Source organism: Corylus avellana, chromosome ca9 (assembly GCF_901000735.1).
Source record: "Corylus avellana chromosome ca9, CavTom2PMs-1.0".
Taxonomy (NCBI): domain Eukaryota; kingdom Viridiplantae; phylum Streptophyta; class Magnoliopsida; order Fagales; family Betulaceae; genus Corylus; species Corylus avellana.
Genome location: NC_081549.1, coordinates 18,391,915 through 18,414,381, shown reverse-complemented (window position 1 = coordinate 18,414,381; position 22,467 = coordinate 18,391,915). Strand labels below are relative to the sequence as shown.

Sequence of the window (22,467 nt, the reverse complement as noted above, 5' to 3'; positions counted from 1 at the left end):
ATTTTTTTTTTTTTTTAAGTATTTTTGTCATTTTTACTTCCTCAAGATTTAACAAAAAAGTCCTAATAAAGGATGGGTAACTGAAAGGGGCCAGCAGAAGAGATCCTTACATTGTAACTAGAATGGTAGTTTGAGCGGAATAAGTGTAATTTCCCTTGTAATCCCTGAATTTCCAAAGAAAAGAATTTCGCATAAAAAAACACATAATGATTCATATCTTACCAATATGAACCGCAGCAAATATCACCATTGCCTAATGACTCAATGTTGGCACTATTAAAACAGCAGGTCTTGATCCCTCATCAAGTCTGATACACAAACATCTCAACCTTTGGGGGACTTAAAGGTTCACAAAGGCATAGAAATGCACCCAAAAAAAAAAAAAAAAAATTGTTCTAACTTCTGCACGGCTAACTCTAGAATTCTAGAAAATTTGTCTCCCCTGATGGAAAATAATTTAGGCAAGACCATATTATAGGGGAACAGATCCATAAAACACTGCTTCGGCCGGGCCAGTCATGTACACATGATTGTCTTTCTCCCTCCATTCAATCTGCAATGGCCCTCCAGGTAGCTCAACCGTGCAATTCTATGTTGAAGAAAAACAAAAATTAGAAGTGAATTGTTGGGGACAACAGCATACAGAGAGAAAGTGGGGAGGTAATTTGGAAACTGAAAATACAGTACCCTTTTTAGTTGTAGCATATGAAACCAGAGACCCATCATTATAATAAAACAACACTTAAAAACATAGTGCAATTTGAAAATACGATTTAAAATTATAACTTAGTCTTTAAATCATGCGTGTGAGTTTAAACAATTATCATGTAGTGTAAATATACCAGCAATGCAATTATCATGTGTGTGAGTTTAAAGATTGCTTGCGTAAATGCTATACATACCCTTCCAGCACGACCTTCAAGAACTGCTGCAACAACAGTTGCACAAGCTCCAGTTCCACAGGCTAGCGTTGCTCCTAAAATTTACAGTGACCGAGTTTAGCTTTCCAATCAAACAACCAAGGAAGGACATGGTGAATTGCATCACTAGATTCAATTTCCCAACATATCATAATAAGAACTAACCTGCCCCACGCTCCCAGACACGCATTTTCAGGTGTGAAGGAGAGAAAACTTGAACAAATTCTGCCAATCAAATTAGATGGATTGTGATTACAAAATCAAATGTTGCAACAATATAATAATTAAGAAGAAAACAGTGAAGGACTCAAACTTTTTTGATTTCTATAAAAAGAACATGAATGACCTTTAAATAGTCGTGTAATTCAGATTATCACCCAGTTAAGCAAGCAGAGGAAAATTTCCTGCATACATTTTTTCTCTTTATTTATTTTAGGAATATACATATAATTTTTTCTCATTCCACAAGAATATATGTCTATACCATGTTTAAATCATAAATGCCTTTAATCTCATTCGATACAGATAATTTTTATTTTATTTTTAATTTTGACTTCATTATTGCAGATGCATTATGATTTCTCTCAAACCACCATATCAAGCATTACATTTAATCTTTTGAATAAACAATTATTTAAAATGGAAAGGATGAAACATTTGATACTCCGTATGTTTGCAAAAAGGAAATCCAAAAACTTAAGTACCAAATACATGAAATACATGACATAAAGGGAAACGGTACCAGACTCCTAAAAGTAAACTGGATCTGTTGATGTCTCTTTCAATGCCATAAAGTGGATCAAGAAGCTTTAATGACGACAATTCTAGAACGCTCACCTAAACCCCGAATACCGATAAATGGCTACATCAAAAGATTGATTTAATGAAGCTTTCCAGATGAACCATGCTGTTTGTTATAGGATTTATTTTATCACTTCATTAACAGTCAACATAATTTGGAATTTAGATGGCTTCCTGGGGGTAAGCTTCTATGAGACTCTTGAAAAGTACCATGACAATAATGCACAGATCTCCCTGCATTTGCTTCACTAGCTCATTTAGGTTTAAGAAGCAAAACTATGTTCTGCACCAATGCATATACTGGATCAATATGGCTCAAAACAGCTAAGAAATTGAGATACTACTCCATCCACCTATGTCCTAAAGGAACATGGGGCCAGAATTTGAAACACAGATAAACAGGGAAAGGCAACAGGCCTCTCAGTGGTCATTTGCCAGCACAAATCCATCTATTAGTTTTAAACTTGCATAGAAAGAAACAAGGACAATAAACCATAAAACCCAATCATCTCCAAAGATTGAAAAATCTGACCTGTGTTAGTTCGTGCTGGGAACATCTCATGATGCTCAAACTTTGGACCAATTTCAGCTAACTTTAATTCATCAACCTGCAAATTCTGTTTGATCAAAAGCATAAAGCAAAAGATTTAAAATCAGCAGAGGTAATTCATTCAGAGAAAAAACATCTCAACAAGGGAATAGGTAGACTAACTATATAATTTACAATGTCCAACTATTGTTTGACAATGCCAAATGTCAGACCAGAAAATATACAGAGATACATTAATACTTGACATTCACATCATGGAGAGCTTAGATACTATCAATTGATTGAATTACCAACATATCACAGTCAAAGCATTCCTCATTGTTCAAAAATATTTAAGCTCATCGATTACAGGTGTCCTTTCTTTCGCCATGTCATATACATTTCTTTTTTTGATAAGTAATCGAAAATATTATTAAAAGCGTAAGGCGCCTCTACGTACACAAGGAAGTATACAACAGGAAACACCTAACTAAAGCAAGCAAAAACCCCATGTCATATACATTTCAATAAGATCATGATAAAAGAAGTGCCAAAAAGCACATAGAGTTTCAAAGCAAAGGCAGCATAGAACTTCTACATCAAAGTAACTGAAAATCACAACTTATTCTCTTAGTTGTCCACAATACATACCTGGGCTTCTTCTGAACCAAAAATTACACAGTGAGGATTTCCCATACTAACACAGGTCGCATTCCAGGTTACTCCGTCTACATTTAGCCCTGCCTTGACAACAGATTGATCTTTATTTGCAGGTAATCTTGTAGGTACATCAGATGCTTTAAGTATGGGTTCTCCCATATCAACTTTAACCTGAAATTGTAAAGACCAATGTTGGAAAAATAAAAAATAAGCACCAAATACCATAGAGTTGGTTATTAGTTCATAAGTAGAAAAACTTTTCTATATAAAAACATGGTCATAAAAATGCTACAGGGGATCCAATCAGTGCTGTAGCAAGTTTAAGTAGTTCTGACTAGTCATATGGTATGCAAGCATCATATATTTAATGCCCAGAAAGCACCTCCCATGCCCAAGATCATGTAAATTGCAACACATAATGTCCACAATGATATACCTGCCCATCATCTTGAATTTCTGGCACAATTAGACCGGCACCTGTATGTACAGTGAAACTGCAGAAATATGAAGAAACAAGCATTGTCAATAAAAGTTAAAGTAGGCCAGGTTTTCAATAACTGAAACACTGTATTTGAATCAAAGTTTTCACACACCGATGAAGCCACATACACACGCACACAAGAAAAGAAAAGAAGAAACCTTTAATATATTGCTTCAGTAAGCCGTAACCTGGCAAGAGTTGTTAAGTAAGAAAATTATCAAGACAAAGTAAACTCAAAACCACACCTTTGCTTCCCCTGCAAATTCTCAAGCTCGGCAATGAATCTGGCGAAGCATCTCACACCATTACCACACATCTAGAAAAACAAACACAAACTTCACTAAGAGTCTGACGTATACACAGTAAACACAAAGAGCTAGAAATTTTACATATTCAGAAAGAATAGAATTTTCGGTGTATGATATTCTAACTCCCAAGTGCAGAGCAAGTATCATATGTAAGATTGAACTAATAGTGAAAAAGGAAAATTACCTCTGGTTCGCTACCATCGGAATTGAAAATCCTCATGGTATAGTCAGTGCCATTGATGCCCGGCATCACGAATATCACCCCATCAGCACCAATCCCAAAGTTCCGATCACACAGCTTCACGGCTTGTTCCGGTGTGATCTTAGGCTCTGATGAATTCCTATTATCCACCTATTCAAATTCATTTGCAAAATCAATAATCAATATCATTTTCTTTAAAAACTAAATCTTTCTATTCAAACATTGCTCTAAATTTTCATTTTTAAATTTTTTTGAAATCCGATTATTGACAAATTACCAAGATAAAGTCGTTGCCGAGGCCGTGGTACTTGACGAAGTGAAGGAACCCACTCTCTCGTCGGTCCAGAAACGACGTCGGAGGGGAGGCTTTCTCGGGAGTTTGGATGCTCATGGAGGCAGACGCCGAAACGCGAACACTAGGGCATATCCGAGTGCTATCTTTCTTGAAGAAATTGAATTGACAAGTAGAGAAAGAGGAGTAAGAAGAAGAAAGAGATCGAAGTTGATCGGTGATGTTGAGATAACAGCGAGTCGGGGATGTGAGAGGTAGAGAAATGGCGGCGGCTATGGCCATGGCTTTGACCAGCAAGTAGTTTCAATCTCTCGCTAACTGGGAGAAGGGAAGCTGAGTGCTGCCGTTGGTGTCCGACCAAAAAAGTGACATCACCAATGGTGTTTTCCGATTTGGCGGAAGTATGTGGGCCGCCCATGCAAATTTTTAATTCCGAAATTGGGCTTCCTTATCAATTTATTGGGGCCAAGTTAAGGAACAAGGCTAAGCTTTTTGGGCCTTTTGGTATGACTTGGGCTTAGACCGCTGCCTAATGTCTTTCTAATGTTTTCCAGCTACTGAAAATTGTCAATATCTTCTTTAACGGCGAAAAAAAACTTTATAAAAAATATATATATATATATTTTAAAAAAAACTAAAACTAAAAAATTAAAAAAGGGAGTGGAATTTTTTTAAAATTTGATATAATAATCTAGAGTAAATTTAAAAACTCAACTCTTTTATAATTAATGTACAACTGGGCTGATATGGAGTGTCAATAAACCATAAGATATATGGGCCTTTTTTAACAAATGTTGATTTAATGATTTATGAGCATTTCACGCCATTCCAGTTGTATAAAAATTGTGTAAGAAATGAGTTTGTAGAATTTCTGAATAATCTAATTATGAAAGGGAATTTCAATTTTAGTCAATATTATACTCTATCTATGAGTTGCTCAAACAGAAAAGTTTGTTCAATTCAGAAAGAAACGTGAGTCATGAGCTCCTCAAGATAAAATAATCTAATAAATTAACTGGGGATTGCTTCATAAGGCGTGATCTCCAGCCGATTGAGCTATCCTTTGGTCACCTGCTTAATTATTGATCAAACATTTGTAGCCTAATACCATATATGGGAGCGGGATTATTCAAAATCTTTATTTATTTTATACAATTATTTATCGATACATGCTATTCCTTTATTTCTATTTCTGTTATATAAATTCAAAGGTGAAATTTTTAAAAAATATAAATTCTAATAAATGGAAGAAAAAAATAATAATAATAATAATAGCATTTCTCCTCGTTATCAGTATCCTACTAAATTACAGCAAACCACGATAGCTCATTTCGGGGGTAGAGAAACCATAAACAAATCCAATTAGGATTGAAAACAAACCACAATTTTTAATAATTTTGCATTTTTCATTCTTTACACTTGTCCTAGTAAATGAAGTACGAACACAAGGAAAAACTAGGTAAAAGAAAGACAACTATGACTAGATTCATGCTATTGCAATAACATTGTGTCCTACTAAGAATAATGTGACTATTAAAATCACTTTTTAATCAAAATTCAATAATGATCAATCAAAAGTCCAATAGTGATTTTAATAGCCACGTCATTTTTTATGACACAAATAAGCCACCTAGAATTACAGTAAAACTACTCATACTCCTACGGATAATTGAAGACTTAAGACTAAAGGAACAATACTACAATAGGATTTCTACGAATAATAAGTCTTATGGTCTGTTTGGGTTTGTAATTTCAAAATGTGTGACTTAAAAATACATGATTTGAAAGCATGATTTTTAAAAACATAGTTAAGTGTTTGGCAAAATTGTGATTTGATCTTTAAAATTGTAGTTTAGTTTTAAAATTGTGCCTTTTTCTTTTCTTTTTTTTTTTTTTTTTTTTTTTAAAAAAAGCAACTCTTTACCTACGATTTTAAAACGCAGATTTTAACGTTTTCAAAGCACAATTTTTTTAAAATGCAACATCAAACAATTCAGTTTCTACAATTTGGTTTAAAATTACACTTTTAGCCAATGAAATTGCAATCCCAAACGCACCCTTATACTACGGCTAAGAAGGTAGATAAGAAGATAAATACAAGTTCTATTACGGGAATGAAGTTTTATGTGAAACTGTAATTAATATTAGAATATATGTTATAGTGAGTAATTCTAGAAGTCATTCTTGAGTCCCTCCAAGAATGATGTGGCTATTAAAATTACCATCTGATCAAAATCCAATAATAACCAATTACAAGTCTAATAGTGATTTTAATAGCAACATCATTTTTGTAAAGACTCAAGAGAAACACAAGAGGGACATGTAGCATTACTCATTTTATAGTAGGATATTTTATTTATGTTAGAAAATATGTTATAATAGGATATTTACCTTACAGAGAATAATTACCTTTTACGTTACGTGAATGCTATTAGGACTCTGAATTACCATTCCTCTAAAAGGTAATTATTCTTATTATAACATATATTCTAATATTAAATCATTATTCCATATATAACTCCATTCTCATAACAATTTGTAATAGAATAGTAGTACTTTCTTTAATTGTACGTGGAACTCTATCATCAATCTATTGTTTTATCTCATTCTAGATGGACATTAATGAAATGGATTATCGGTTAATTATATCGATTAATAATGCTGAAAGATATCGCATTATAGATAAAAATGAATTAATAACATGTTTTTTGGATGAACTGTAATTCCATAATCTTAGTCCAATTCAATTACTTCAACTCTTGTATAAATAAGTCATGAGCATGAATTCTATTTCCATCTTTCTTTTTCGTGATCCCATCGTTTACTTGATCATCTGTAATATTCATGGCGTCCTCTATTTTCTTATTGATCTCTGCTTTCTTTTTATTCATCACTTTGCCTTCATTTGCCCTAAATGTTTCACATGATGGAAGAGCAATTACCATTGATGGAGAAAGGAGAATTCTTTTGTCTGGTTCAATTCATTATCCCCGTAGTACTCCTGGAGTAAGTTCTAATCATAATTAGAGTGTTAATTTTTTTTTTTATTTAATGTATTATTTTATAAAATATTGTTTCCTTTTACTTTCACCATAAGCAAAGACTAAGGTACCCTCTAACGCTTACCCTTATTCCTTATTCCGTCTCAAATTATGCACAAATTTTAGAATCGGGAAACCTATACTCTCTCAGCCGGTTCGGATTTTATGTTTTGCTATAATTATTTTCTAATTCTGGGCTTTTATTTATTTATTTATTTTTCTAATATTTACTTATAGATGTGGCCATCGTTGATTAAAAAAGCAAAAGAGGGTGGACTAAACACAATTGAGACCTACGTGTTTTGGAATGCTCATGAAGCTCAACGTCGTCAGGTTTTCTCTATTTCTTCCCTCTTTTTTATTTATTTTATTTCCAAATAATTGGTTTTATAAATATAAATAATGGTAATTGACAATTTTTATTTTCTATTTGTTAGTATGACTTTTCGGGAAATCTTGACCTTGTGAGATTTCTCAAAACCGTACAAGATGAAGGGCTTTATGCCGTTCTTAGGATTGGGCCATATGTGTGTGCAGAATGGAATTATGGGTAATTAACGTTATAATTGTCAATTTTTTATTTATTTATTTATTTATTTTTCTCTTACATTTATTTTATTTTTATTTTTTAATTATTGCCAGAGGGTTTCCAGTGTGGTTGCACAACATCCCAGGCATCAAGTTCAGGACAAAAAATGATGTGTTTATGGTAATTAATTAAAAAACTTTGATACTTAAATTATAATTAAATTAAATTCTCTTATAATTACAATAATTTAATTATCCCTCTCAATTCTCAAATATATAATTAGAACGAGATGTCAAATTTTACGACGGTGATTGTGGACATGATGAAACATGAGAATCTCTTTGCTTCACAAGGCGGACCTATAATTATTTCTCAGGTTTGTGAGTTATAATTATTATTATTTTTTTCTGCCTTTACCAATTTTAATTAATTAATTAATTATATTTATTTTCTTGGCATGATCAAAAGATTGAAAATGAGTATGGGAATGTTATTGGATCGTATGGAAATGATGGAAAAGAATATGTTCAGTGGTGTGCTAATTTGGCTCAATCTTACCAAACTGGTGTTCCCTGGGTTATGTGTCAACAATCGGATGCTCCATCCCCAATGGTATATATATATATAATAATGCCCTTTCTTTTTTAATAAAAAATAATAATAATATTTCTTTTTTTAATTTTGTTTACTTTTTTTTTTTTTTTAATATATATACAGATTAATACTTGCAATGGATGGTATTGTGATCAATTCACCCCTAACAATCCCAATAGTCCTAAAATGTGGACTGAGAATTGGACTGGCTGGTATATATTGTTGTTTTTTGTTTTGTTTTGTTTTTTTTCTTTTTTTTATGTAGAATGCATTTTACTTTATATACTGGATATTAATAAACTTATATGAACTTAATTAGGTACAAAGGTTGGGGTTTGCAAGATCCACATAGAACCGTTGAAGATCTTGCTTATGCGGTTGCTCGGTTTTTTCAATATGGTGGCACTTTTCAAAACTATTACATGGTATGCACTTTTCACTAATACTAGTCCGGCTAGGGTTTGGCTCGGTTTTAAAGCAATATTGTCCGGCTCTAACAAGTCTAATTCCAACTTAAACTGGTTTCAATTATGTTGTTTACTAATAATTTCATACTAATGTGGGTTTTTCCATTTTGCTAGTACCATGGTGGTACCAATTTTGGCCGCACATCAGGGGGTCCATACATAACCACATCATATGATTACGATGCACCATTGGATGAATATGGTAAGAGGGAAAACAAAAAACAAAAAAACAAAAAAAAACCTTTTTTTTTTTCTGTTTTTTTGTTAAAACTCTTATTTTGAAGGTTTTTTTTTTTTTTTTATATATATTATTTCTTTAACGTTGTGACATGTTTAGGTAATTTGAACCAACCAAAGTGGGGACATCTAAAGCAACTTCATTTGCTTCTAAGATCGATGGAGAAGGTTCTAACTCACGGTTCTGTGAGAAGTATTGAATATGGGAATATGACGACGGTGAGTTTTTATTTTTTATTTACTTTATTTTCTAATATATTCGAGAAAATGAACAATAATAATAATGCTGAATATATTTGTACAGGCCACAATTTACAGTTATGAAGGAAAATCAAGCTGTTTCTTTGGAAATGGAAATGCAGAAAACGATGCAACAATCAACTTCGAGAACACCATGTACACTGTTCCAGCTTGGTCTGTCTCCATCCTTCCTGATTGCTTTACTGAAGTCTACAACACTGCTAAGGTAAATAGTTTTTTGCAGAATAATCTTTCATTAATGTTTACAAGTATGTTTATTATTTACAAAAAAAAAAAAAAAAAAACGTATGCTTATTATTCTTGTTGGTTAAGGGAAAAAATGTTTATTTATTATTATTTTGTACAAATTTTTGCAGGTTAACAGTCAAACATCAGTAATGGTGAAGAAGGGAAATGCAGCAGATGATTTTGAAGAACCTTACGTGTTGAAATGGCAATGGAGAGATGAAGGCTTTGAGCACAGCAATAAAAATGGCCTTGTTGAAGATAGTCTAATGACAGTTGAACAACTCTTAGAGCAAAAGGCTGTCACAAACGATACAAGTGACTACCTTTGGTATATTACCAGGTAATGCATGTATAGGATTTTAAATTCTTTTTTCTTTTTAATTTTTTAAAGAAACTTCACTTTACACACCTAAACTTTCAATTTCAATCAATTTACCATTAGTTTTAGTCATTAACTTCTAACGGCAATAAATAAAAAAACTAAATTACCCTTTGATTTTCGTTTTTTTTAATAACTTTATTTTTTTATAATTTTTAATTTGAAGTTAAGGGTAAATTTAGAATTTTATAAAAAAAATCAGAGATATAAATGTCATATTATCACTTTTAAAAATTTGATGAAGGGGTCAATTGATTCAAATTGAAAGTTCAAGGTTGTAACTTGGGAGTTTTTGAATTTTGAGGGAGTTTTCTCAAAACGCACAGTAGTTCAGGAGTCGTTTAAAGTGAAGTTTCTTCTAAATTTTTTTTTTTTTTAACTTATTTTAATGTATTTGTGTTTAGTTTCAATGTCAAGAATAATGATCCAATTTTGGGCAAAGATACAACTCTTCAAGTGAATACTGCTGGACATATAATTCATGCATTCGTCAATGGAAGACATGTTGGTAATTTTCATTTAAATTTCTCTAATTCATGATTTTGATCAATTGGTTTTTGTTAATCTTTTCTTTAATCCATCTTAATTCACTAATTTTGTATGTATATCTCACTACCTCAGGATCCCAATATGCTCAAAATGGAAAATACAACTTCACTTTTGAGAGGAAAATCAAGTTGAACATTGGGAGGAATGAAATAGCTTTGCTTAGTGTCACTGTTGGACTGCCCGTAAGTGTGAATTATTTCATATAATAATAATAATAATAATAATAACAATATTCTTTTTTTCATAAATCTAACATTTTTTTTTATTATTATTATTCAATTTTGGTAGAACTATGGTGGAAACTTTGATTTGGTGCAAACTGGTATTTCTGGTCCGGTTAATGTGGTCGGGAGAGAGAGGCTTGATGACCTCACCCAAAAATTGGGTGACGAGAAGTACATCATCCAAGAAGTAACCAAGGAATTGGCTTTCAACAAATGGACGTACAAGATTGGATTGCGCGGTGAACGACAACAACTCCATGATCCTGTCCACTCACATCGTTGGAGGTGGTTTGGAGATAATCTTCCAACAAGCAAGATGTTTGTTTGGTACAAGGTACTTCATCATTCATTAATATTGCTTGTGTTCTAACCAAACCCGACCCTTAATAGTATGAATTAGCATCTATCCAATTCATTTAAATTGGATAATATTCAGTTAGTTGTATTTGAGGGCTATTTTTGTCCCTTCAAAAGTGAAAAGACAAAAATACTCCTCAAATATAACTAACTGTTTCTATTAGTATATAAGATAACTTCATTAAGAACCCCTGAACTACCACATGATTTGAAATGACTTCCAAAATTTCAAAACCTCTCAATTTCACTCCGAACTTTCAATTTGATGCAATATATCTCATATGTCACGTTTTTGGACTTTAAAAGTGATAAATTACCTATACCCTTGGAATTTTTATAAAATTTCAAATTGAATGGTACTTGGGTTTTTTTAGTGGTTTCTGTTAGGGTTTTTGACAGAATGAGATTAATTGCATCAAAATTAAAAATTCAAGGAGTAAATTGAGAGTTTTTAAAATTTAAGAGGGTATTCTCAAAATGACGGGTGGTTAAGGACTTGTAAGTAAAGTTATCCCGTAATATAATCTAACATGTTTCACTGGTTTTAGACAACCTTCAAGGCTCCGACAGGGAGTGATCCAGTTGTGGTGGATTTGATGGGTTTGGGGAAGGGACATGCATGGGTGAATGGCCACAGCATTGGGAGGTATTGGCTGAGTTACCTTGCAAGTGAAGATGGGTGTTCTTCAACATGTGACTATCGTGGAACATACTCTAATAGCAAATGCATGACTAATTGTGGGAAGCCTTCTCAACGATGGTAATCAATCAATTTTTTTAATCATTAATTAATTTCATGCTTTTGTTTATGCTTAATTAGTGCTTCAACATTTCGCTAATTAATTAAATTTCGGAGAATTTCAGGTACCATGTGCCTAGAGATTTTCTCAACGCTGATGACAACAACAACACCTTGGTTGTGTTTGAAGAGTTTGGAGGAAACCCTTGGAATGTTAAGTTTCAGACAGTCACTGTCGGTTCAGCTTGTGCAAATGCTTATGAGGGAAACACCTTGGAATTGTCATGCCAAGGAGGAAATGTTGTGTCCCAAATCAGATTTGCTAGCTTTGGTTCACCAAACGGTGCTTGTGGGTCTTTTGGTGCTGGCCAGTGTGAGTCTCCTAGTGCTTTGTCGACCATCCAAAAGGTAATCAAATATCTCTTTAATTAATTATTCTTTCAGCAAAGTTTCTCTTTTTTATTGCCAATATTCTTTGGATTAATTGATCCAATTTTTCCATAAATCACAGGCGTGTATTGGCAAAGAAAGGTGTTCCATTGATGTCTCGGAAAGCTATCTTGGACCCACTGGTTGCAAAGAGACTAATAGGCTAGCTGTTGAAATTATCTGTTAGCTAGGGAAACTAGCTTATGTTTAGGTTATTATTATTATTACTATTTTGTAATTTATATTTAGGTTATTTGTCTCTCTTTAGAGAGTTTCTTCTGGATAATTAAGTTATTCGGTTGTTATTTGGATAAGAAATTAATAATATTTCCCTATTTCTAGTTTACAATTGGCTACAATCTTTCATTTTTAACCCGTGATACATAATCATCATAATTAAATGCTAAAATATGGTCAACCATGTGACATTTATTTTCACAAAATGTGAGGGCGCCCTTTGTCAGAATTATAAACTAAAACAAGGACTTGAGTTTGTTGATTTCTTTAATAGAGGCGCCTGCAGAGGGTGAGGCCATCAGCAATTGAAATGAGGGATGATTCGATACGAGGATCAATTGCTAGAATGCTGTTCAACTCTATGAAATGTTTTCTGCCTTTCCTTATTCGTTCGTTCATCTCATCATTCTCAGCCACCGCAACCGACCCAGACCATAAGGTATTATCGTACGCAATTATTCCCCCAATCTTAACCAGTTTCAAAAGTAGCTCATGGTATTTTATGTAGTCTTCCTTATTGGCATCCACAAATGCAAAATCAAATGCTCCTTCTTCTTTGCCCTGCATTATTAAGTTATGGAAATTGAGGTTAAATATTTGAAAAATCAAAGGAAAATCTTAGCATGTTATATGGGAGTCTTGGCTAAAAACTTACTTTATCTTCAAACAATTGTAGCATACCTTTGATAGAGAGTAGTTACATAACATAAAATAGTATATATATATAACTTGAGATTGAATTATTGAAGGTCTTCTCTCAGCATTATGGAGCATATCATGCATTATTGCAAAAACTTACGTCAGCAATTAGAGCATTTAGAATTGAGGAGGCATCTGACTCAATGAAGTTAATCTTTTGCTCCACTCCAGCCTTCTGAATAAATGGCAATCCAACCTCATATGCTTCCCTATTTGGATCAACAGCTAGTATCTGCAAATATGAAAATCTTAATATTCCAATCTCACCCCTACCATCAAATGCTATTTCGGCTCCATTTATTTTGATGAAAATTGTTTTTCATTGAAAAGTGATTTTCTTGACAATATTTTTTGGCGTTTGACTCATACGAAAAATGAGTGACGGTGCAAAACAGCTTGTGACTTCTGTCAACCTTTGGCAATGGTCCGGCGAACTTCAACGATTTGAGAAGGTGAAGCATAAACTCGAAAAATCATTTACTTTTTAGAGCATCTCTAGCAGTGTAGCTAAAAGTGAGATATTAGCTACATATAGCTATTTTTGCCCTTTTTTTTGCTCTAACAGAATAGCTTCATATTAGCTATTATACCTTAACTGCTACAGTAAATAGCTTCATATTGCTATTCACTGCCGCACACTAGATTGTTGAATATAATATTATTTTCACATTATTTTCTCTCTCTTCTCTCTCTCCCTCAACGTTTCTCTCTCTTCTCTCTTCTTCTCTGTTCATGAATTTATGATACAAATTCAAGTATTTTGAATCACTAAAAACTCAAAAAAAAAGAAAAAGAATAGCATGCATATAATTGACAAACTAAAAGTGGAAAAATAAAAATAACACACAGGTATGTTGCATGAATCAATTATATTGCAATTTACAAGATGATGCAAAAAGGGTCATGGATCAAAAAAAAAATGAAAGATTAAAAAATAATATTTAATAAAATAAAGAATCTGTTGGAGTTGGTATTAAAAAATGAGTAGCTAAAATAGAGAATTGTGCTTTTTGACTAGGTAGAATACCTCTTACTGCTAGAGATGCTCTTATAGAAATTAAATAAGGTTTTCTTGGTTAACCAAAAATGTTTTTAGTTTTAACACGATTTTTTGCCGTACTAAACACTGAAAAATAGGAAAAATATTTTTCAAAAAACATTTTAGGTTGAAACAAACGGAACGTTAATATTGATCATCAAGACAAAGAAGAAAACTACCTTGCCATCAGCTGGCAGTGCTAGAGCAGTACAAAGAAGAGAGTAACCAGTAAAGACTCCAATCTCTACTGTCTTCTTCGCGTTCATGATCTTTATAAGCATTGAGAGGAGTATACCTTCATCTACGGGCACATTCATCACACTCCTGCCACATATGAACACAACATTTCAAAAGTAATTGACTATATATAGTAAAGATGCATAAGAAACATAAATGCTTAATTTGAATGTCAATGTTAAAGCAATTCTATTCACATGAATACAAAGAGAAATATTATGGTTCTTCCTCATGTTTTTCTGGTTCTACATGGATATTGTTTTTTAAAAAAAAATATAAAATAATATCTACTTAGGACCAAGAAAACACTAGAAGAAAGTGTAGCATTCATTTGAATACAAATATATATAATATTATAGACATTATTTAACTTACAAAAACGGATATTTCTTGACTGAGGCCTCTCTAAGTTCCTTCAATTGCTCGTGCTCTCTGGGGTAAGCACATGTTTCTAAAATGTACTGCAACATATGAAAGGTATAGTATCATTTTTAGTGAAATTTTCTCAAGAAGAAAACAGAGAGTGCTTCTTTGGCTAGCAGGTAGGCCGTCTCATTTAAGAGACGACTAACATTAGGGGTGTCAATCCGGTCCGGTTGTTCCGATTTTACCTAATTCGATAACCGATTTTTTAAGAAAACTGTTTTTCGAGCTTATTTTAGGTATTGGGCCGAAAATAAGCCCTTTTTTTTTTTTTTTTTTTTTTTTATAAGTTGGCTCATTTTTTAAAAAAATCTATTAGTCATTTTGTCTAAATTAAATGAGTTTTTTTGTGATTGTTCCAAATAATTATTACAACAATAAATATAAACTACCAACAATAAATACTTTATATATATTCAAACAGTATATTTCATTGTGAGCCTAAGAAATTGTATGCATCAAACTTTATGCAAAGAAAGGCATCAAATAAATGACCAAATTTCCAGATGCTTAAGACCCCAACATCAGAAAATGAACAACTACTACAATCAACCCAATAAATCCAACATCAGAATTCCATCAAATCTTGTTTAGATGTTAATATTATACACTAAGTAACAATATATATAAATATTACAACAATAAATATAAACTACCAACAATAAATATATATATGTATATAAATATTCAAACAATATATTTCTTTGTTTTCCATTTTTCCTACTCTCCAAACTGACTGTATGAAAATTTCAACTTAGCATAATAATATATATATTAATATATAAATATAATAATATATAAATATTATTAAATAAAATGGAAACCCAGTTCCCGATTTCCTGGTAAAAACCGGGAACCAAAAACTGGGTACCAGAACTGGGGTACCCGATTTTTGGAATTTTCAAATCGGAACCGGAACCGGGTCCCTAGTTTCCTGGTTTCCGGTTCCGGTTTCCCAGTAATTTTTGACACCCCTAACTAACATAGGTGACCTTCCATTGTCAATTTAATATATATTGAGTTAAATTAAACTTTTTCAACTCGATCTTGAAAAAAAAAAAAAATTGTTCATCAAAATTTAATACTTGCTCCTAATGGCCTTTTAGAATGTGGGTCCTAGCCGGGAATCGAAGCGATTGAAAAACAAATCAATAGGATTCTCTCAAGAGTGGTGATATTACGCACACTAGCGTGAGTGCACAGTGCCTCACGCTGGTGTGAACAGTAACCAAAAGTTATTGTTTCAACATTTTTTTAATTGTTTTTTGGTTATTGTTCACACCAGCGTGAGGTACTGTGCACTCACGCTGGTGTGCGTAATATCACCACTCTTCTCTCAAACTTCTTTTCATAATTCATTCACAAACTTTAATATGCTAATACGCTTGATTTCCAAGATTATGGAAAGATCAAAGTTTGTGCATGAAACTTCATGTCAATCTAGGGGAGATTTTGCATTATTTTCTGATCCAAACCATTAGTATGAAGAAAACGACTTCCTTAATTGTAAAGAAGATGGTAGAGTAGAAAAAAAATCAAAAAGGAAAATATCCCCCAAAAAAAAAAAAAAAAAGTTTACAAAGAAAATGAAAGGCTTCGATTTTGAGGTTGGTTTAGTTTATTATAATTTAAGGAATGCAGGGGAGGAAACAAACCTTTTGAAGGGCTGGGCTTTTGAGGATTGTCTTCTCCGGTGCGGTTCCCATGGCTGAATCTTATTTGCTGCTTCAATAAGCCAAAGAGTCTAGCTTACGTGACTACATTCTTTGGCAAGTGTGTATATGACATAATATACTCAGAATTAGATGCCAAGGTTTGAGGCTAGGCCTTCGTGTCGGTATAACTATTTGAGAATCTTGTACTCGAATAATAATGCTAGAAAGTATACTTTTATTAAGTCACGTAAGGGTTCTTTCACACTTTTTATCCGGATTGCAAACAACAGGAGACTAATATGTGGTTGTGATCAATCTGAATTTTAAAAAAAGAAATTACGATGAAAGAACTGAGAGAATGAATTAGAAGTTGGAACATTTACGCTGCTATAATATAAATTAAATGATTAAATTTATTTATTTTTATCCGCTTAAGTTTTTGAAATAAGTGGTGATTTATTATGGTATCAGAACAAAGGTTTTGAATTCAAACTTTGTCTCCGTTATTCACCTCTCATTTCAATTAAATATTTTACGTATTTAAAGTTGCAGAAGAACACATACTCTGATAATTAAACAGCTTCTCCAAGAAATGAGATATGTTTATGAAGCAAGCCAGGGAATACCTCTTGGCCCTGTTGATGGAAGAATCAATCCACCTTGTAAATTGGAAATGGCATATATATGGTTCTAATTGTCAACAAAAAACAAAGAAAACAGGAAAATAAAGAATATATAATGTGAAGAATATATACCTCAAGAAGCCAGCCGCGTATTATGAGACTTTCAACTTCCTTTACAAGATTTCCTCACAATCAAACTCATTCTGGCCTACACCATCCTTCAAATTAAACATCAAACCCACCGCTGAGATGGAGGGTTTTCAGAGCAGAAAACCTTGCCATCTGCAAAGTGAAGCTCAAGATGAAGCTCTTTTTCTGCTCCCTTGGTGGCTAAGACAATTATTTCATCGTCTTTCTTGCTCTGATCAGGGAAGAAAAGGCAGAACTTCCATATCTCAGGAATGTCATAAGACCTTAATGATGAATTCTATTGCCTCTTTGCTAGCTTCATGGCTGGTTGGGTTTGTATGGAAGTCTATTATATCTACTTGAAATTGTTTCCAGAGGCTCTTCCATACAGTTTAAAGAGTGCTACTTCTTACTGCATGTTCTAATGAGAGGAACAACAAGATGTTAATCGACCTTTAATTTATGATCTGTTTGTTTCGTCGTAAAATAATTTTATGAAAATATTTTTTATATTTTTAGGTGTTTGGTGCGATGTAAAACAATAATCAACGGAAAATATTTTCCTTTTAATCGAAAATTCTTTTTTAATTTTCGAAAAATGGTTTACATTTTTTAAAATCGTAAACCATTTTTTGAATTTAAGCATTTCATTCTCAAATAGACGGACCTTACCAAGACCCACCCAAGACCGTACCGAGACTTTATCAAGACCAACCGGAAGTTGACCGGGACCCACTCGGGACCCGACTGGACCAAATGGAGCCTTAGTATTTGAAATTTTATTCGTTCCATCATAATTTTTTATACTCATTTATAAAAGAGCATATCCCTTCGTTAAACTTAGGAAAAATTACAGTTTACCCCCCCAAAGTTGATAACGTTTTTCAATTCGAACATTAAAGTTTTAATTTTTGTAATCCACCCTCCTAAAGTTTTAAATTTTTGCAATTTGACCAATTGTATCTAAAACTTCCCATATTATTCCTAATTTTTATTTTTTATAAAAAAAATTAAAAAAAAATTCGGGGTGGCTACGGGCCATCTGGCCATTTTTGTAGCCCCAAATTTATTTATTTTTTTCATAAAAAATAAAAATTATGGGCAATATGGAAATTTTGAGATAATATTGGTCGAATTGAAAAAAATTGAAATTTTGTAGGGATGGATTGCAAAAATTGAAACTTTGATGTTCGAATTGAAAAATGCTGTCAACTTTAGGGGGATAAACTGTAATTTTTCCTTTAACTTAATATTTAGTTCCCTTTCTTGGCCAGTGGGGTAAGAATTGATCAATTGACTGACCGAGTGCTCGTCACCTCATAATCTTTAACAAGTCTTCATACATATCAAGTTTGGACAATTAATTACTTATAGCTTTGAAAAATACTTCACGTTTGTTGGCATTAAAAAAAAATGAAAAAAGTTCACTTAACCTTCATGAACTTTCATCACTTTTAATTATAATTACGCTGTAAAATTCAAGAATTCCTAATTTAATTTATCAAACTTCTAATTTTTTAGCAATGTCACCTATTCGTTAACTTTTTTGGTTAAATCTTGTAAAAAAATGTCATAATACTCCTGTTTTTTTATTATAAAAAAATAAAATAAAATAAAAAATTACAAAGTTTCAGGCGTTAGTGAGGAGTCGAGGATCCTACTATCTTCGCCACCCAACCCGAAGGCCCCACGTACCCACCCCCTGGCCAACTCATTGCCCACGCTACCACCGAGCCAATTGTTGCCGAACCCCAAATCATGTGGGGTTTGGACAAAAAATAAAAAATAAAAGTCAAGGAGTGGCCAAACCACCTATGCCCATTTGGAGGTAGGTCGGAGGTTTCAGCCTCATTTTCGGGGGTGGCCGAACCCACCCCCATTTTTTGCCAAAAAATGATCCTCTCCATTTCAAAATCCCCAAATTTCCTCAATTCAGTGTATTTTGAAGGGTATTGCATTTAATGCACTACCATCATTAATTTTTTTTTTTTTTGACAATACTACCTTTCAAAATGTACTAAATGGAGGAAATTGAGAGATTTTGAAATGGAGAGAATCCGTTTCCTGTTTGGCCAAGGGGTAGTTCTTGGTTTTCTTTTTCTTTTTTTCTTTTTTATAATTTTCATTTTTCTTTTCAAAAAAAAAAAAAATTAGTTGTTTTTAGATTTTTAAATTTTTTTTATAAAGGTATTTTTTTGTGTGAAAATTTAACAATTGAGTAATAATTTGAGAAAATATGTGTAGTTTTTCATCCAAAGTAATTCCTCATATATCTCTAAAACATTTTTCTCAAATTTTTTTTTTCCCATTTGAAAATAAGAGAGACCAGAAGGTATATATTTTCTTGATTGTATAAGCAGCTACATATACAGTAGTTTATACACATAGCTTATGCGTGTATTATTACTAGACAATCCCATTTCCTGTGGGATTGGTTAATTACAAAAGACAACAAATATTCTTAGAGTTAACGCATTGCCTTTGTAGATACCTGGAAGATTTGAATTGTGTAGAGCTTTATTTTCTTTTCTTGCATGACACTTGTTTTCCTTTCCCTGCATGACAGATTGCTTGAGAAAAATGGGGAAAAAAAATTGAGCAGATTTTTCAAATGGGAAAAAAAAAAAAAAAAATTGAGAAAAATGGTAGTCTTCAGCCATTGATCTTACAGTCTTCAACTATTTAGCAGATAAAAAACCCTTTTCCGAGACCACTGATCGAAGTTGTCCAATATTTGCATCAAGTTTCCCTCCCAAACTCCCATATGAAACCCATAATTTACAGACTCTCCATCTCTCAACCCACATGGAGAAAAACCCAGAGCTTAGCTTGTAGCCATCTCGTTGGTACCCAGAAAGCTCAAGCACATGCCCATAAACTAGGAACCTCGGCTGCTCAGCCTGATATTATTGTATCTCACTCAGAATCAACATCATTCTCGTATGCTCTTCAACTGTTCGACAAAGCGTCTGACTTGACCGTAGTGTCTGCCACTGCCATCATTGGGCGCTTTGCTCAACAGCACCGCCATGAAGAGGCCATGTGTCTCTTCTCAAGGATGCTTGCGTCAAATATTAGACCCAATGAGTCCACATTTGGGACCGTAACTCACTCATCAACTTTGCTGGGAGACCTTTATATTGGCAAGCAAATTCATGCTTGCGCAACGAAGATTGGCCTTCACTCGAATGTTTATGTTGGTAGTGCACTTTTAGATCTTTATGCCAAGTTGAGTACCATCGAAGAAGCTCGAAGAGTTTTTGAAGATACCCGTCAGCGGAATGTGGTATCTTACACGGCTTTGATAGGTGGCTACCTGAAAAAGGAGAGGACTGAAGACGCTTTCCGCCTCTTTCGAGAGATGCCAGAGAGAAACGTAGTTTCTTGGAATGTAATGATTGGCGGGTGTAGCCAAACAGGCTACAATGAAGAGGCTGTGAATCTTTTTATTGAGATGCTTGGAGAAGGGTTGCTGCCCAATCATTCAACTTTTCCTTGTGCTATTAGTGCAGCTGCCAATATAGCAGCACTTGGAATGGGAAAAAGTTTTCATGCTTGTGCTGTTAAGTTCTTGGGTAAGCTTGATGCGTTTGTTGGGAATTCTCTGATCAGCTTTTATGCCAAATGTGGAAACATGGAAGACAGTGTCTTGGTTTTTAATAAACTTTCTGAAAGAGATATTGTTTCTTGGAATGCTGTGATATGTGGTTATGCACAGAATGGTAGAGGAGAGGAAGCCATTAGCTTCTTTGAGAGGATGCAGGTAGTAGGTTGTAAACCTAATAGTGTTACACTTCTTGGGCTATTATGGGCTTGTAATCATGCTGGCCTTGTTGATGAGGGTTATTCATATTTCACTCGAGCAAGACTTGAAGACCCTAGCAAGCTAAAGCCAGAGCACTATGCTTGTATTGTTGACTTACTCTCCCGCTCAGGGCGCTTCAAACAAGCTGAGGAGTTTCTTTGCGATTTGCCATTTAATCCAGGAATTGGGTTTTGGAAAGCATTGCTTGGAGGCTGCCAGATTCACTCAAATATGGAATTGGGGCAGTTTGCTGCACGAAAAATCCTAGCTCTGGACCCTGAAGACGTTTCATCATATGTAATGCTGTCAAATGCTCATTCTGCAGCTGGTAGATGGCTGAGTGTGTCAACAATAAGAAGAGAGATGAAAGAGAAGGGCATGAAGAGGATTCCAGGTAGCAGTTGGATTGAAATCGGAAGCAAAGTTCATGTCTTTTTAACTGGAGACAGGAGTCATCACCAAAAGGATGAAATTTATATGGCCTTGCGGTTTTGTATGGAGCATTTAAGGGAGGTCAAAGCTTCCAATCTTCTTGAAGAGTCTTGAGTCTAGCTTTGGAAGAAGTGATTCGATTTGCTAGCAATCCGGACAGCAAATTTACTGAGATCTCTGTTCCCACTTTATATATTAGAGTCATGAACATTGAGATTTGGGAGGCTTGGCTTCATTTACTTCAACCTCCTCGTAACATCTATAAGTATCAAAGATCAGATCAACTACTGCAATAGATTGCACTGAAAGAGAGGGAGCAGGAGAGTTGTGTGAATTATTAACCGACCTGTGTGCTACCAAACCAACCGTATTGACTTTATTTGCTTCCACAACATACTAACCTTAAGCAACTAATGGTGGGGTTTTAGAAGGATGCCCTTCAAAAGCAGCTGCTTGAAGAGTTCTGGCACCCTGGACTTCACAGATCACGGGAAAATGGGAACAATTTGCAGGTTTGCATTTTTATTTGTCATATGTTGTTTATAGAAGATGTTACATTTGGATAGTCCCGGGGAATGTTTGTTTGTTTGTTTATTTTTTTTTTTTTGAGCGAATGATAATTACATTAGAAATGAGGAATTTCAACATCTGCAGAGACAATCGAAGAGAGGAGAGAAGAGATTATTTTTTTAGTATTTGATTATTTTTTTATTGTCACATCATCAATTAATATGCAGGTTTACTAAATAACATTACACTTCTATCACGGTCAAATAATTAACTCGATAATGATGTTTTTCAATCCCATAATGTTTTTCCCTTTGGTAATCTTGGCATTATTGTATGGAAATTTTCTTCCAATGTAGTAAACATTATATTCTTGTTTAAACTTGTGCTTCACAATATCTGTCTCTTGAATTATTAAGATCGTATTCAATATTCTAAATAATTCTTCAAGAAT

The 22,467-nt window shown here is 33.5% G+C and overlaps 4 protein-coding genes across 4 annotated transcripts; 2 read left to right on the top strand and 2 right to left on the bottom strand.

Moving 5' to 3' along the window:
* Positions 1–192: 192 nt before the first annotated feature.
* LOC132191485 (diaminopimelate epimerase, chloroplastic) lies at positions 193–4,552 on the bottom strand. The gene is made up of 9 exons (XM_059606521.1): positions 4,179–4,552; positions 3,884–4,051; positions 3,637–3,707; positions 3,347–3,404; positions 2,902–3,081; positions 2,254–2,338; positions 1,086–1,145; positions 903–976; positions 193–589 (listed from the first exon to the last, which is right to left on the bottom strand). The coding sequence occupies exons 1-9, from the start codon at positions 4,473–4,475 to the stop codon at positions 473–475; spliced, it is 1,110 nt and encodes a 369-aa protein (XP_059462504.1). The 5' UTR covers positions 4,476–4,552; the 3' UTR covers positions 193–472.
* Positions 4,553–7,037: 2,485 nt separating this feature from the next.
* LOC132191484 (beta-galactosidase 15-like) lies at positions 7,038–12,414 on the top strand. Its single transcript, XM_059606520.1, has 18 exons — positions 7,038–7,199; positions 7,472–7,567; positions 7,672–7,784; positions 7,877–7,943; positions 8,047–8,139; positions 8,232–8,375; positions 8,481–8,569; positions 8,677–8,782; positions 8,939–9,026; positions 9,162–9,280; positions 9,366–9,527; positions 9,679–9,890; positions 10,334–10,437; positions 10,551–10,660; positions 10,767–11,036; positions 11,608–11,819; positions 11,924–12,206; positions 12,310–12,414. The coding sequence occupies exons 1-18, from the start codon at positions 7,038–7,040 to the stop codon at positions 12,412–12,414; spliced, it is 2,535 nt and encodes an 844-aa protein (XP_059462503.1).
* A 298-nt stretch (positions 12,415–12,712) lies between these two features.
* Positions 12,713–16,603, bottom strand: LOC132192083 (flavonoid 3',5'-methyltransferase-like). Its single transcript, XM_059607287.1, has 5 exons — positions 16,518–16,603; positions 14,815–14,900; positions 14,382–14,526; positions 13,264–13,395; positions 12,713–13,025 (listed from the first exon to the last, which is right to left on the bottom strand). The coding sequence occupies exons 1-5, from the start codon at positions 16,566–16,568 to the stop codon at positions 12,732–12,734; spliced, it is 708 nt and encodes a 235-aa protein (XP_059463270.1). The 5' UTR covers positions 16,569–16,603; the 3' UTR covers positions 12,713–12,731.
* A 3,100-nt stretch (positions 16,604–19,703) lies between these two features.
* LOC132192082 (pentatricopeptide repeat-containing protein At5g42450, mitochondrial) lies at positions 19,704–22,102 on the top strand. The gene has a single exon (XM_059607286.1). The coding sequence runs from the start codon at positions 20,034–20,036 to the stop codon at positions 21,618–21,620; it is 1,587 nt and encodes a 528-aa protein (XP_059463269.1). The 5' UTR covers positions 19,704–20,033; the 3' UTR covers positions 21,621–22,102.
* Positions 22,103–22,467: the final 365 nt, after the last annotated feature.